Raw genomic sequence first — 16,576 nt, forward strand, 5'->3', positions numbered from 1 at the left:
TCACGTTTGGCAAGCGGGTGCTGCAAGAGATATGCCTTAAGGGCATGGGTCGGTATGAATCCGTACCCACTGAGCTGAGGCCAAGGTGGGAGAGTTGGCTGAATGATAAACCTAACCTAGGTAAACTACAGATCCCAAGATGCTTCACACCTCTAAACTTCGGGAAGTGCCTAAGAACTGAATTGCATCACTTTTTCAATGGTAGCAGTCAAGGTTATGGTTAGTGCTCCTACATTAGACTGGTGCAGAAGGCCACAATAAAGATGCCTCACTAAACCATGCCCTATTTAAAAGTTAGCAGTTCTTGTAGCCAAAAGTTGCAAATTTAAAAATGCTCTAACACTTTATTAGAATTTTAGTCCCACTGATATCATGTAGGTATTAGTTGGTGTCTTAGTCACATGTTGAGTTTGTATTGGTGAATATTGTTCAATATTGGAATAGGAGCAATTTGTTCATTTTAAAGAGTGTATGAATTATGTTGTGGGGTTGGAATTATGTTGGTTAATTTCATGTATTGTGTTGACGCCTGGAAATTTCCATTGATTATTTGATTGTTTGCATTTTGCATGTTTTCCAAATAAGTCAAGGGTAATTTGGTGGGAGTGTAGCTGACGCTGATAGGTCAGTTATGAGTTATGACGGCCGTATTGCAATTTTAGGGATTAATGTTTATATTGTTTGTGTCTTTATGATTTCACGATTTAAGTGTGTATTTTTGTGTGCGTATTAATTTCCTAATTTTGCTGGTATTGTACTTTATTTTGCAGTATTCTTAGTTTGACTAAAATGAATGTAACATGACCCTACATGATTAATTTAACCTGGAAGTATTTGTATAAATTGAATGGCGAGATGTGAATTCAGAGACATATGTTAGAGCTCCTTACAATTCTACTGCTGGTTATCAGGCCAACACGGTAAAAGAGTTAATTGTTGTATATTTATTTATTTGTGTTGATGTCCTTCGAATTGTTGTGTGTAAAACAATTTCTTTGTGTTTGTTTGCATGTAGTTTTCACGGTGTTCCATATCAGGAAAATAAAACCCATGGACATCAGTATCTTGGAAGCGTGGACTGTTTAATGACCAGCGAGTAGTTACACTGTCCATCCAAAACTTTTAATTTTACTCCTCTCTTTTTCCCAGCAGGGCTTTAAAGTATCTAGTGTTGGATGCTCTTGACTATGTCCTTGTAAATTAACCCAATAATTCCCTGACAACTGTACCCTTCTCATTTCTAATGACATTTCCCCCATTTCAACCTGTAGTGCTGTAATTGGTGTAGTTTGTATAGCTCCTGTACATAATCTCAACACCTGATGTTGTATAAAATCCAACTTCATAAGAGACGTTTCTGCTGCTGATCCATACACCACGCAACCATAATCTAACACGGATCTAACCAATCCATTACACATGGCCTTTAATACCATCCTATCTGCTCCCCATTCACTACCAACTAAACACCTCATTGTATTTATTTTCATACATGTATTCACTATATTCTGAAATATGCACTGCCCATGTAACTCTTTCATCAAACCAAATCCCTAAAAACTTAAAATGTTTCACTCTTTCCAGTTCTAGATTATATAATTTTTTACCTCACTTCCAATTTTTTTTCTTGTAAAAAACATTATCTTTGTTTTGTCAACTGAGAATTTAAAACCCCATTTATATGACCATTCTTCAACTATTGCAATAGCCTCCTGTAATGTTTTAACAATAAAACCAATATTCCTTCCCCTTTTCCAGATTGCCCCATCAAAGAGTGATAACCCCAGCCCATTATCCAAATCTTCAAATACATAATTTATCATTATAGAAAACAATAAATGGGCTTACTATACTTCCTTGTGGAGTTAGGTTACAAGGATTTTTTATATATATAATTATTTCTTTTAGCCGCATTAATGCCACCTAATGGACTGCATTGTGGCGCATGAAACATCTCTCTATTAACCTGGATTCTTAGGTAATTCATTAAATGTAAATTCCACATGATTTAAATCTAATAATTATAATGAATATATAAATGATAAACAATATAAATGATAATCATAATTTAAATGTGTATTATAATTTAAAAACAATTTGACTTAAAACTAAAAATGTTTAATTTAAGTTAATGAACTGGATGACCACAATAATTAAAAGGACATTGATTGGAGCATTTAGTCAAGTCTCTGGCTGAATGTACTCCTCTAGCTAGCCAAAAACGGGTGATTGAAAGTCAATACATAATGCTTTAATCCCACAGTGAGCCAGCAAGATTGTTGCAAGGAATGAAAAATTCAAATTTGGTGATAGCGGGAGAAACAAACCTAGGGAGCAACCATACTACACAAATGGACTGTTTACTATTGTATTTTTAGAGCTGCTTTACAGCAGAATTGATGGTAACACTTTAGTATAGAGACTAATTCTCACTATTAACTAGTCGCTTATTAGCATGCCTATTATTAACATATTGGCTGTTCATTAAAGCACATATTCTGCATGACCATATCCCTAATCCTACCCAATACCTAAATTTAACAACTACCTTACAAAAAATTACTGCAGTACATAGTAGTATAACTGGACATTTGCAGTATAATGAAGTATATAATTGCAGTTCATTAAAGTTCAACAGCAGTAAAACTGAAGTACAATGAAGTGCAACCGTAGATTTGCAGTATAAAAAAGTACAGATACAATATAACCGCAGTTCAGGTGAAGATTTCAGATGAAAAAAATTCTTAGTCTGTCTGATTAAATTTATTTTACCCATTTATTTTTTATGAGCATTAAAAAAAAATAAAGCTCATATGATTAGGTTCAGTAATGCTGTTTTACTAGAATAAAGCAAATCATAATTATATTATAAAATCTTAAAATCTAACCTAATAAAACATCAACATCTCAATCCAACTAGTGACAACCCTTGTATAGATGCATTTAATTATGCTATGGCTCAGCAATTTATTATAAGCAGATCTGTAGAAATTAGTCATGTCATTGAATAGCATCAGTACATCATTTATAATAATGGAATGAACTAAACTGTACTGAATACTGTGTGTTTGTTTCTAGGAGAGTGTCAACCCCTAATTGACATGAGGAAGAAATGATTGAAAAGTGTTCAGAGTACTGTGCACCCCTCTTTGCAACAGAGGAAGCTTCAGGAAAGAGGAGAAGAGAGAAAGTGAAACAGATGTTGGTGAGAGTTTATTTCTGGAAATGCATTAAAGGTCACTCACATTCTGCCACAAATGTAAACCTGATTTTAGATAGTATTTAATTGAGATTAATAACTCCAGCTACTTGTAGGCCTCCTGTATATTTCACTCTAAATTGTGATGCAGCCTGAATCATAATCACATCATGTTCATTTGTTGGCCAGAGGAGAACTGATCCCTAAACTAAACATCATTTCTCCCAAGGGTTTTTTCTCCATTCGGTCATCTGATGGAGATTGGGTTCCTTGCCACTGTCGACTTTTGGCTTGCTTATTTGGGGACACACAACATTCAGCAATATTATTGATCTGACTCCACTGACACTACTGGATGAGGACTGAACTGAGCTAGATGATGACACCACTGTTTTCTGCACAACTGCATTGAAATTATTATATTTGATGATTTATATACAGTTATTGAAATGAACTGAGTCTACACTGATTTCAACTGAACAATGACACTTTTTACTGTTTAGAGCTGCTTCACAGCAGAAGTGAATTCTGTTTGCATTTATCAGTGACTTTTTATCACTGTAAAGCAGCTTTGAAACAATCTGTATTGTATAAAGCACTATATAAATAATGGTGACTTGACTTAAATTGGTTCAGATCTTCAAAAGAAGTGCATGAAACAGGCAACCTGAATAAACACAAAATACAGTTTATTAATGATATTAATAATAATATATTTAGTACTGGATATTCCAAAATAGAATAAATCAGGATTTTTATTTTTTTTCTCACAGCACTGTACACCAGCATTTACTGTATATTCAGTAGTGTGACATTAATGTGTGGAAATGGCCATTTTTTAGTGTGTGATTGCTATTTTCAGGAAAATGCACTGGTAACAACAACAAAAAAGAAGACCAAAAATATAATTCAACAGAAGATGATGGCTGTGGTGAAACAAGCACTCAAATAATGGTGAGTAGTAAGCTACTTTATTTATTTGATCTTTTATAAAGTATTATCTTTATAGTTTAGAATGCATAATAACTGCTATTGTATTTCAGGAACTAAGACCTGTGGGAGTGCTGGAGGAATCAAGTGTACCAAGTCCTCTGTTTCCTCAGCCATGGAAGAGATCTTCAGACATGAAGAGATTGAGGAGTTAAATGAAATCAAGGACTAAAAAGAAGATTTACAATATTAGTGCTGATTCAGTATGGAAACAGAGAGAGAGCTGAGGGAGTGGAAAGGTAATGCATTTCTAGTTATATCTGCAATTATTCTCAATGCTTAACATCAGCTCACAACAGTTTTTTTTCTGGATTTTGATTCTCTCTGATTGACTGGAAGGTGTGCATTAAAACAATGAATGCAGATAATTACAATCAGTTCAATCACCATTTTAAATATATGCGCTGCTTATACTGTAGCTGACACATACAGTCAGAACGCTAGATCTAATGACCCATAACCAAACAAACTAATGAAAATAGATCAATATTTTTTAGGGCCGGGACTTTAACGCGTTAATTTAGATTAATTAATTACACAAAAATAACGCGTAAAATTTTTTTAACGCATTTTAATCGCACTTATTTTTGCACCGCGGAACGTTTCTCACTGGATGAGTTTCGGCGGACCGATTATACTGGAGCACCTACTAGCGTTCAGACGAAAGACGCAAAGAACGGACTTGCGTTCTCGTGGAGACCGGTCTTGCCTATGAGGCGCCGGGCTTGACAAAAGTCAAGCGAACACGGGGAGAGTGCGCGAGAGAGAGCTTCCTTGGAAGAACGAACTCGGAAGGACACGAGAACACAGAACGCACACTTATGAGAACTGAGATGTAACTTACTGCGTTCCTGCTTAACTGACCGCATAGTCTCAGCATAAGAAACGGCCAATGAACAATCAATATTACAAAATGTCATAACTTATTAAAACATTTCATACTATTATAGATATTACTTTCATATAATTGTATTGTGTTTTATTTTACAGCGTTATATGTTTTACTGTTAAGATTAATTTTAATATGCCAATAAAAATGCAGACTTTCTCCGGGTCTTATAACTTTATTAAAATTAACCAAAACAAAACGATAAATGTTTACTTTTTAATTTTTTTATTTAACAGGGACAATGCAGTATAACATTGCTACAATTTCATGCAGCCGATGCTCTACATATAGGCTTCTAGCCGGAGGCTAATTTGCAGCCCCAGTCCCTGGTTGGGCTAAAAAAAAACACAAATGAAATAAAATAAAATAAACAACTAAAACTATGTACCACCATCAATGTTCACATATCTGCTTTTGTTTGAACCACTTTTTCAGTTTTGTTTGAAAAATATTCAACTGTGTTTGCATTTTCAATTCAGCTGACAGGCTGTTCCATAACAACGTACCTTGAACTGAAAATGTAGATTGTGCAAATTTAGTTTTTCTCTGGGGTATTATACAGTTCTGTGTAGTTGCACCTCTTGTAGCGATCCCCTTACTACTCTGTTTTGATATTAATTTGCAAATAACTTTTGGCGCAAGATTATTTAAACATTTAAAAAACATTTTAATAAAAGATGAATTTATAACATTTTCAAAACTAAGCAAACTATATTTTTGTAAAATGCTAAAGTGATGCCATCTGGTTGGTTTCTTAACCAAAACTTTTAGTGTTTGTTTATATAGGGATCTGACAGGTTTAATAGTCAGTTGAGAAACCTGACTCCAGACAGTCACACAGTAAGATAAATGTGATAAAATCATTGCATGCATGTATAACTTGGCTGCTTTCAAGGATATATATGGTCTAATCATGTAAAAACAATTCAGATTTGTTTTGATTGTTCTACATAGCTTCTTAACATGCATATCAAATTTCAACTTGAAGAGCCGTTAAGTATTTGTGAGAGCGACTTTAAAGCTTACAGGCTTCCGTACACCGGCCACCCACAGCGTTTTCTGGGATTTCTAACGGCTCGATTCTCTCAAGTCTGCACTCGATGCATCCTCAGTTTCAAGAACATATCCGGGCACTTTCATGCATCCTCTATACTTGCGTTCTTGAGAATTGGAACTGAACTTCGACGGTTAATGATGACGTAGAACGAGAACACAAGTACGCAAGATCGCTGAAGAACGCATATTGAGAAACAGACAAAAACAAACCACAGTGAACATGGACAAAGAAGCTGATGAGACCGCTTTGGTTGGCCCTGTGGATGGGAAATGTAAAAATCCATATAAAAAAACTTACTTCTCACTGTTCTCAGGTCAAATATTTATATGCGATTAAAATGCGATTAATTTCGATTCATTAATTACAAAGCCTCTAATTAATTAGATTAATTTTTTTAATCGAGTCCCGGCCCTAATATTTTTGTAAATAAGTGGTAAATTCGTTTTTTTTTTTTTTGGACACAAACACTCGTGTTGCCTCATCAAATTGGGTTACTGGAGTTACATGACTTACTTTAACAATGTCTTTCCTACCATTCTGGAAGTTGAATGTGTAAGTTGCATTGCTGTCTGCAGGGTCAGAAAGCTCTCTGATTTCTTTAAAAATATCCTTGTGTGTGTTCCAAAAAGGAATGAAGGTCTTACGGGTGTGAAAGCACAAAATGGTGACTAATTAATGACAGATTTTTTAATTTGTGGATTAGCTTTCTCTTTGAGGGCAGCTTTAACTTAACTTTTTAACCTAGCTTTAATAGGTGTGTATTACACTATTTAAATTGACTTCAATGGAGGAGGCAACCCGTTTCATGTCGGGTGGTTCTTTGCCTCCACCTCATGCATTAAAGTCATGTAGCCATGCATTAGCCCTTATGTGTGAAGAACGTTATAGGTTACACAAAGTATTACATGAAGGGGGCACAATAACTGTGTATTCTATATATTGTATTCTAATAGTATATTTACATATATTTGTAAATTATAAATATTTTTTCAATTATTAATTTATTTCAATTTAAGGTTAGAATTTTGACCATTGTGTAGGTACAGTATTTAAACAAATTTTGTCTATGCTTTTTTCCAGAAATGCATGTTATTGTGCAAGGGGTAGTTGCAGGGACTATCAGTGGAGGAACAGAAAGCTCTGAGATTTCGTTATAAAGATCTTAATTTGTGTTCTGAAGATGAACAAAAGACTTGCGGGTTTGGAATGACACGAGGGTGAGTAATTGATGACAGAATTTTCATTTCTGGGTGAACCAACCTTTTAACTTCTTTAACCTGGAGTGTTCAAAGACATTGTTAATGCTGACCAATATGTCATAAGAAATGAACTTGGAGTAGTATGAATACTTTTCACAAACACGTGGTGACATCACAATTCAACATTTATTTTAAGCATATTAAATATGCCTGTAGTGAAAAGTATAACTGAAACTTGAGGATGTCTGATAGTTTTTGTTTGTTTGTTTTTCCAGACTACATCCAAAATAGTGTTTCCAGATCTGAGATAAAGGCAGTCATAAGAACCAAGTGGAACGATGAGGACAAGCTCTTCAAAAAATGAAACCTGGCTGAATAACGAGGAAAGAAATGTGCATGATTGAGTGATGTGTAAATAAACATTAAATACATTTAGTGTAACTCTCAGCCTGTTAATTTAAGTTAATAGAAAATTTAAATAATTTATTGTTGCATTGCTGTTTGAGACATTCACTGTTGTTTTTTACCTTAATTCATTATATTGCAGATGTGTGCAAATAAAATGCATTATTCTGAATATTCTGGTTGCATTTCAGTGTTACTGTACAGCATTTTATTAGTATTGCACTTCGGTAGTATTGAATTGTACTTCAGTTGTATTATATATTGCAGTATTACAGCGGTTTTATTGCAGTATAACTGTAGTACTTCTTCAGCTGTATTGCAGGAATACTGCAGTTGTATTTCAATAGTACTTCAGTTGTATTGCAGTAAAACGGCAATAATGCAGTTTTTCGTGTCCAAAAAAAAGGATTTTTCTACATGTAACAAAAACTGCAGTATTAGTTTTTAAAAACTGGAGTAATTTTTTTTAAGGCTACCTTACTAACTATTAATATGCAGCAAATTATGAGATTATTGAGTCAAAAGTTGTAGTTAATTGTTTGGTAATAGAGAGAATTGGACCTTAATATAAAGTGTAACTGAATTGTTCTCTGTTTGTGACGTTGAATTACTTTGAAACAATCTTTATTGTATAAAGCAATATAGAAATAAAGGCGGTGACTATACACCAATGAAGCCAGTTAACATCTGGCTGAATAAAATGATTATATTCACTGAACCCCCTTCACCTTTGGTTCAACCTTCAGGTGCTGTCCATCAATGAGGAAGGTCTCAGACACTGTGAAGAGAACACCAAAATATTTGGAAAACCAAGCAGGTACTTATATCAATTATATGTCCAAACCAGTCGTGTATGTACCGTTGGTATAAAGAATGGGATCAAAATGAATTTTATGACTTTGGTTCCAATCCCAACTCCACTTATCAAACTTCTAAATGGAACTGATGTGAGTAAGAATCAGTTCTTGGTGGTCACACATATTACGTGTTTTATGTGAGGTCTCTACTCTGATAAGTAATAATTGCTTCTGTGTTTGTGTTCTGTAGTTGTTGGACGTGTCTGGTGGATCTTGAGGGGTTAAATATGAGGCATCTGTGGAGACCAGGAATCAAAGCCTTGCTGAGGACGATAGAGCTTGTAGGAGCCAACTACCCTGAAACACTGGGCCGTCTCCTCATACTGAGAGCACCCAGAGTGTTTCCTGTGCTCTGGACTTTGGTAAACACACACACACACAAACATAGGATTTCACATAAAAGAATGTTAACAAATAGTTCACGATATTGGGAAAGACTGAGATAAGCACACACTCAGTCTTCATTTAATGGTTGTAAATTGTTCTATCTACACATTGACCCATCAGAGTTAAATGTCATGTTAGCGTGGTGCATTTCTTAATTGCCAGGCTTCTGTGAATGTCATGCTTGCCTGGGCCTTTGTTATCAGTGCTAATGAAAAATAACCCGCTGATTTCTGTTGCACCCTGTTCTGCGGTCAGGTGAGTCCATTCATCGACGAAAACACACGGAAGAAGTTTCTCATCTACGCTGGGAATGACTACCAGGGGCCTGGAGGTCTGGTGGACTACATCAACAGAGACTTCATCCCTGACTACTTAGGAGGAGACGCTCTGGTGAGTCTGTTGTTGAGATCTGACATGTTTAAACTCTTTGATACCAGTGGGGTCACCAAGCTGGAGCATCAGGCAGATCTGTGGATCGTTTGTTTAAAGTGATTGGACATATCACGTGCCTTTCTTAGACCAGCAAGTCATTCTCAAACAACTGCTTGCATAATTATATTTTAATTTTTTTTTTTTTTTTTTTTTTTTTTTTATTCATTTAGCTGACGCTTTTATCCAAAGCGACTTACAATTGCTATATATGTCAGAGGTCGCACACCTCTGGAGCAACTAGGGTTTAAGTGTCTTGCTCAGGGACACATTGGTGTCTCACAGTGGATTCGAACCCGGGTCTCTCATACCAAAGGCATGTGTCTTATCCACTGCGCCATCACCACCACAATATTGTTTTATGTGTGCATATTTATCATGGAAACCACAGAGCAGTTTGTGCCAAACAGACACGCCTCTAATGCATTTCAGTCGGTTAAACCCTTGTGAAAAAAAGAGTACTTATTATGCAAATTATATATTTTAAAAGAATATACTTCCAGGACACATGTAGCTGTGTATTTATTCAGACAGACATGAAAACAATCTAATGTTGCTCTAATCTAACGGTGTTTCTCTTGTTTAATTCAGTGTGATGTTCCCGAGGGTGGTCTGGTTCCCAAGTCTCTGTACCGTACGGCTGAGGAGCTGGAAAACGAGGAGGTTAAACTGTGGAGTGAAAGCATCTACAAGAGCGCGAGTGTGCTGAAGGGAGCTCCACATGAGGTACAGCTCATCCACAGACAACACTCAACAACACAGCTGTTCAAAGCTCATTACACACACTGTATGTTGATGACTGGCGCCATCTGTTGGTTATAAGAAGACATGCAGCGTGAAAGTCAAATACTGTTAGCCTAGTTCTGCTTAGTCGTTTAGTTAGTGTATGATGGCCATTTAAATCTGTGGCACTTCAAATACTGAATAATAATATATCTAGTGTTCCTCATGTAACTTCTCATTTGAAATATAGTTTTGCATCCTGTTTGAAAATAAATTGTGTGTAATGAATTATGAAATAAAGATAAATCACTTTATTCATTTCCAGGTGCTGATAGAGATTACAGAAGTATCGTCTGTCATTACGTGGGACTTTGATGTGTGTAAAGGCGACGTGATCTTCAATATCTATCACTCTAGAAAAGCTCCTCAGCCAGTTAAAAGAGACGGTCTGAGCGCACACAACCTCTCCTGTCCCGCCGGAAACAACATCCAGCTCATCGACAGAGCCTGGATGCTCGGACAAGACTACAGCATGGTGGAGACGGCCCTGACCTGCCGAGAGGGAGAGAGCGTACAGGTGAGGGAGTCATGCATGCATAGAGCATATTTTACTACAAAACACGCTGATCAGAAGATGAGACACACTTCTTTCTGCTCTGATCCACATCTGTCCCATCAGGGATCTCATGTGACGCGCTGGCCTGGATTCTACATCCTGCAGTGGCGTCTTTACAGCAGCCCATCATGCACTTCATCCAGTCGGCCGCGTGTAGATGATGTTCTGGCCTCTCTGCAGGTCTCCTCATACAAATGCAGAGTTATGTATTTCACAGAGGTGCTGCACTCCACTGACTTCAGGTCTGTATGATTACATGCAAAGTGCTTAGCATTAAAAAATACAAATGAAACATGGTAAACTTAAAAAGCACACCATCTGAATGTTGTTACTAAATTAAAAAATACCATCTGGACATCCAAATTCTTTCTGTGAAGGTGTGTGTGGTTGTGTTTGTATCAGGGGCTCCATGAGCAGCCTGGAGTCGAGTCACAGCGGTTTCTCTCTGCTCACCACCTCCTCCAACCAATCACAGACAGAGTCAACCATCTCAAGATAGCACCTTCATCCAGACGAAAAACAAGACTCTTCTGTGACTTTAGCTCTGCAGGAAATGATGAATGATCATGTGACACAGTGAAACAGAGGCTCACATCAAACCACAACGATCTGTATGAGTGCTGAACTTTTTCATCATAAACTGCAGGCTTTCTGTAAATTATATGCAAGTTTTCTGTATATTGATACAAATACATTTGTAAATGTTGTTAAAAATAACAAATAAACAAAAAACTTTAATTTCAAGAACCAAGTGTGACCCAAAAATGAAGTTTCTCAGTTTAATGGTAAAAATAACAAAAAAACATTGTATAAATATTGCATAGTATCATAACATCTAAAAATTCTAAACAATAATCAGAAAATATTGAACAAAAGTATATTATGATTTTCCTGAAGAAAAGCAAAAACGTTCATTTCAAGAACCAAGTGTGACCCAAAAATGACGTTTCTCAGTTTAATTCATTTGAATGGAAAAATAGTTCATAAAAACTGCATAAATATTGCATAGTATCATAAAATCTCCTCAAAATTCAAAATAATAATCAGAAAATATTATTGAGTATATTATGATTTTCCTGAAAAAAGCAAACTCTTTCATTTCAAGAACCAAGTGTGACCCAAAAATGAAGTTTCTCAGTTTAATTAATTGTAATGGAAAAAATAACTCAAATGGACTCAAATATGAAGAGGCTCAGAGGGTTAATAATGTTTGTGCTTCAGGGGTCAAAAGAAATTCAAAGACAGTCTAAAGTTAAATTACATAAACACTCTTTTAATATTATGTACAGCGTAAATATGACATTATTTCACACAAACAACAGTATCTGAGGAACATCTTCATCATGATCTGAAACAGGAAACTGATGAGATTAAACTTCCTGAGGATTGCTGAGATTCATTTATTTAGGAGGAGGAGTAGGAGAAGGAGAAGAAAAAGAAGGAGAAGAAGAAGAAGTGTGTGTTTTATGTTAAATGTGACACAGAGTCACTGAAGAGTTGTAATCAAGTCTAAACCCAGCGTGTAGAGGTTGAGTGAATGTGTGTGTGAATGTGTGTAAGTGTGTGAGTGTGTGTGTGTCAGAGACGCTGTAGAAGGACAGAGAGCCGCTCGACTCGTTCAGAAACACTGCTACTCTCTTACAGGAGACACCAGCAGCAGCTGAGATAACAGTGTAGTTATTATTGTGACGAGCAGTGAATCTGTGATCAGAGCAGCTCAGACTCCAGGAGTGAACATTAGATCCAAACACACAGTCAAGACTCACTCCTTTCCTCTTGATTCCTTTATAAGACACTGATATATAAACATCTCCGCTCCACTCAGTCTCCCAGTAACAGCGTCCAGTCAGTCTCTCTGAACACAGAACCTGAGGATGATGATCAAATCTGTCGGGATGATCAGGATATGACTGTCGCTGATCCACACACATCACCTTCCTGTTCTCCTCAGACAGAACGAGGTGTTTGTGTGCTGAGTTTGGATCCAGTGTGAGATCACAGCCGTCTGAACACAACACACACATACATTACACACTAAACTACTAACAACTAAACTCTGTGTGTGTGTGTGTGTGAGACTTACATTTGCGTAGTTTTGTTGTGATCATAAACTCTCCTCCATGATCCACACTAGAAAACACACACACACACACACAGAACAGCTGCATTAATGTTTGTGCAAATATGGTACACAAGGATTAACATTAAATAGGTTTAAGAAAAAAAACATTGTGTGACGAGAAGAAACACCCCAAGGACTCTTCAAGCTCCAGCTGTCAACATTCAAACTTAAACTCCCAGAATCCCTTGAGACTCGATCAACCTTCCCTTCTGTGTAATATTTCTAACCCATTCAAACTCATTTAATCTTCCACTTAAAGTCAAAACACAGTCAAAACACACATGTGAGAATGCTGTTCATAGATTTCAGTTCTGCATTTAATACTGTAATCCCCTCCAAGCTGATCTCCAAGCTCAGCCAGCTTGGAATCAGCACACCCATCTGCAATTGGATTCTAGATTTTCTGACTAACAGACCTCAGTCCGTTAAGTTAGATAACCTCTCCTCCTCCATCATCACCCTGAAAACCGGCGTGCCACAGGGCTGCGTACTGAGCCCTCTCCTGTACTCCCTCTTCACCCATGACTGTGTTCCTGTTTATGGCTCCAACACCATAATCAAATTTGCAGATGACACCACGGTGGTAGGTCTGATTAAGGATGACGATGAATCAGCCTACAGGGATGAGGTGCAGCACCTGGCTGTGTGGTGTGCCACCAACAATCTAGAACTAAACACCCAGAAGACAAAGGAGATCATTGTGGACTTCAGGCGGACTAGGAGTCATGCACACACACCCATCTACATCAACGGAGCTGTAGTGGAGCATGTGTCGAGTTTCAAGTTCCTTGGCATCCACATCTCTGATGACCTCACCTGGTCCCATAACACCTCCACTCTGGTCAAAAAGGCACAGCAGCGCCTTTACTTCTTAAGGAGCCTTAAGAAATTTCACCTGAATCCCAGGATCCTTGTGGAATTCTACCGCTGTACCATTGAGAGCATACTCACGAACGGCATCTCAGTATGGTACAGCAATTGCTCCGCATCTGACCGCAAAGCACTCCAGCGGGTGGTGAAAACTGCTCAACGGATCACCGGCACCCAGTTAACTTCCATTGAGAACATTTATCATAAGCGCTGTCTGGGCAGGGCAAGAAACATCATCAAGGATGCCTCTCACCCTAACCATGGACTTTTCACCCTCCTTCCATCCGGCAGGCGTTACAGGTGCCTACGCTCTCGCACTAGTAGGCTCAGGAAGAGCATCTTCCCCGAGGCTGTGACACTTCTGAACGCCACACCACCAATCTAACTCCTGCACCTGCTTATTACTGCACTGGTCACAGTACTTTACACACATGCATTTGCACTACTCATATTTTGCACAGACTGCACATTGTTAAAGTCATTACACTATAAACTGTCTAAAGTTGTTACTGTACAAAGCACAGTAAACTATTTCTATAAAATATTGCACTACTGTTATTTTGCATAGGATACATTGTTCTATCAATACTTGCACACACTCATCCAGCTGTATTTATTTATTACCACTGTTCTCACGTCTCTGCTGTTCATAATGTGTATATATAATCCCATATTGCTCTGTTAATAATGTACATACAATCCCTACATTGCATTCCTATTTATATTCTGTATATACTCTGCTCAATACTGTATATAGCAATTCCACTGTACATTCTGTAAATCATATCTTCACTTACTCTGCACTTATATGTATATAAAACACTATATTCTTGCACTTCTGGTAAGATGCTAACTGCATTTCATTAGCTCTCTACTTGTACTCTGCCAATGACAATAAAGACAAGTTTAATCTAATCTAATTTAGGGGTGGGCGATATGGGAAAAATATCCCGATTTTTTTTTTAAATATCACGATTCACGGTTTTATCACGATTCTTTGTCATGTTAGCTTTACTATTTTGGTTTTACAAGCTGTCTGAGCATTACAGCCAAACTAGAAAGACAAAGATGCATGGCAGATATTTAGGCCAAAGTGGGCGAAGATAAAAAATCTTTGTCATTATTTTATCTTTCTTATTAAAAAATAAGAACAAAGATACACATTACAAATACATATAATATACAAATAAAACAAGTGCTTTATTTTCAGGTACAATAGGTGTATTTAGCAGGAGCATTCAATGAAATTGAATGAACAAATATCAAAATAAAACGCTACATAGACTGATTCCTAAAGCAACTGTATTAAAGTTTTTCAGTCAAGAATAGTGAGTGATTTTTCTCTTTGCGTCTTTCGATCTTTCGGTCAATTCTGTCATAATGTTTTATTTTTATACCATCATTTACTCAAAAGTTGTTTTAAACCTGAATGAGTTTCTTTCTTCTGCTGAACATAAATGCTATTTTGAAGAAGGTGGAAAACCAAACAGTTGCTGGTCCTCAGTGACTTCCATAGGATTTTTCTTTCCTACTATCAAAGTTAATGTGGACCAGCAACTGTTTGGTTACCCTCATTCTTCAAAATATCTTCTTTTGGGTTCAGCACAAGAAATTAATAGAGGCTTCGGACAACATGTGAGTGAGTAAATAATGACAGAAATAAAATTTTAGGGTGAATTATCCCTTTAATGACAGTCGACAGCATGTTTAGTGTCCTGTCCCTTTAAGACCTGCACGCATCTAATATACAGGCACGCATCCGTTTCTCTCTTAACTATTTACTTTCATTTTAGAGATAACCAACTCAGTCTGTATGTAAACCTTGTGTGTTTTGACAGTATTAGCGCAAAAGATAAGTTAGTTGAGTAATCAGGCGCTGTTAGACAGGCTTTTTAGTGCGCGTGCTTCAGGTGTATGCGCTCAGAAAAAGCGCACGTCAGACCAGCGCGCAAATTAAACATTTAACCAGCAAGGCTTGTATGCAAATAATGTACTTTTGCGATCGCGAATAAGTGCAGTGTCCTGTCAGAGTAACTCTACTGCTGTATGTCGTGTTGTACAGTATATAGAGACGGAGGCGCCAGAACTGTATTTGACAATGTGTGCGAGCACGATACTACGATATTTCTTAAAAAGCAGATTGTGGAGACTTTTTTATCGTCCACGATCAAAAGTCGTCATATCGCACACCCCTACTTCCACTCTAATATTGATAATCTATGTAATAGCATGCTAATCATAATCATGCTAGAAACATGCTAATAACATGCTAGTAACATGCAAATCATGCTAACAACATGTGGGGACATACAGTGGAACGAAATGTCGTGCCTCGCAGGACCACGGTGCTACATAAATACAGACATACAACAATGATTAAAAAACACTATAAACCTATACACTACTAACCTACTGACAGATTTAACTATAAAGTATACTATATAAGTATTTACCCTATACAAACTAAAGAATAAAGGATAAAAAATACAAACTATACGAATGCTTCACATAAATATTTACCCTATACAAACTAAAAAAATAGAAGATAAAAAATACAAACTATACGAATGCTTCACAAATACTGTACATGTAAAAAGAGAGACATTTGAGTCAGCAGCTGGTTGGGGAACAGTGCAGGATGATTTGTAGTGCATGAGTCTTTTGTGGTATTGTGTTCACGCAGCAGTGTGTGTAAAGTGTCCATAGTGCACATAGTGTAAAGTGTCCATAGTGCACATAGAGGAGAGTGTGGTTTGTACAGGCCCACTCACCTGTGTGTAGCACACTTCGAATTGCGCACAAAAAAATAAATAAAAAATAAAAAATAAAAATA

The 16,576-nt window shown here is 36.8% G+C and overlaps 2 protein-coding genes across 8 annotated transcripts in view; one reads left to right on the forward strand and one right to left on the reverse strand.

Moving 5' to 3' along the window:
- LOC306846321 (protein NLRC3-like) overlaps nucleotides 1-16,576 on the reverse strand; it is a 325,863-nt gene that overhangs the window by 274,966 nt on the left and 34,321 nt on the right. For 4 of the 7 annotated variants that reach the window (XM_079379617.1, XM_079379615.1, XM_079379619.1 and 1 more), the window contains one exon: nucleotides 12,835-12,881. The exons of 1 other annotated variant lie outside the window; for it this stretch is intronic. In XM_079379617.1, coding sequence (XP_079235743.1) covers nucleotides 12,835-12,881 — 47 coding nt within the window. Of the gene's footprint in view, nucleotides 1-11,520; nucleotides 12,757-12,834; nucleotides 12,882-16,576 lie in introns of those variants that run through there. 2 more of the 7 variants (XM_079379616.1, XM_079379614.1) reach the window with 1 other exon arrangement.
- LOC306850006 (SEC14-like protein 1) lies at nucleotides 3,113-11,288 on the forward strand (the record flags this gene model as incomplete). The annotated part of the gene is made up of 8 exons (XM_079385413.1): nucleotides 3,113-3,205; nucleotides 8,486-8,556; nucleotides 8,787-8,958; nucleotides 9,239-9,373; nucleotides 10,004-10,138; nucleotides 10,461-10,712; nucleotides 10,815-10,993; nucleotides 11,154-11,288. The coding sequence occupies 8 exons, from the start codon at nucleotides 3,113-3,115 to the stop codon at nucleotides 11,248-11,250; spliced, it is 1,134 nt and encodes a 377-aa protein (XP_079241539.1). The 3' UTR covers nucleotides 11,251-11,288.

Source organism: Barbus barbus, assembly GCF_936440315.1.
Source record: "Barbus barbus genome assembly, chromosome: 3".
Classification (NCBI taxonomy): Eukaryota; Metazoa; Chordata; class Actinopteri; order Cypriniformes; family Cyprinidae; genus Barbus; species Barbus barbus.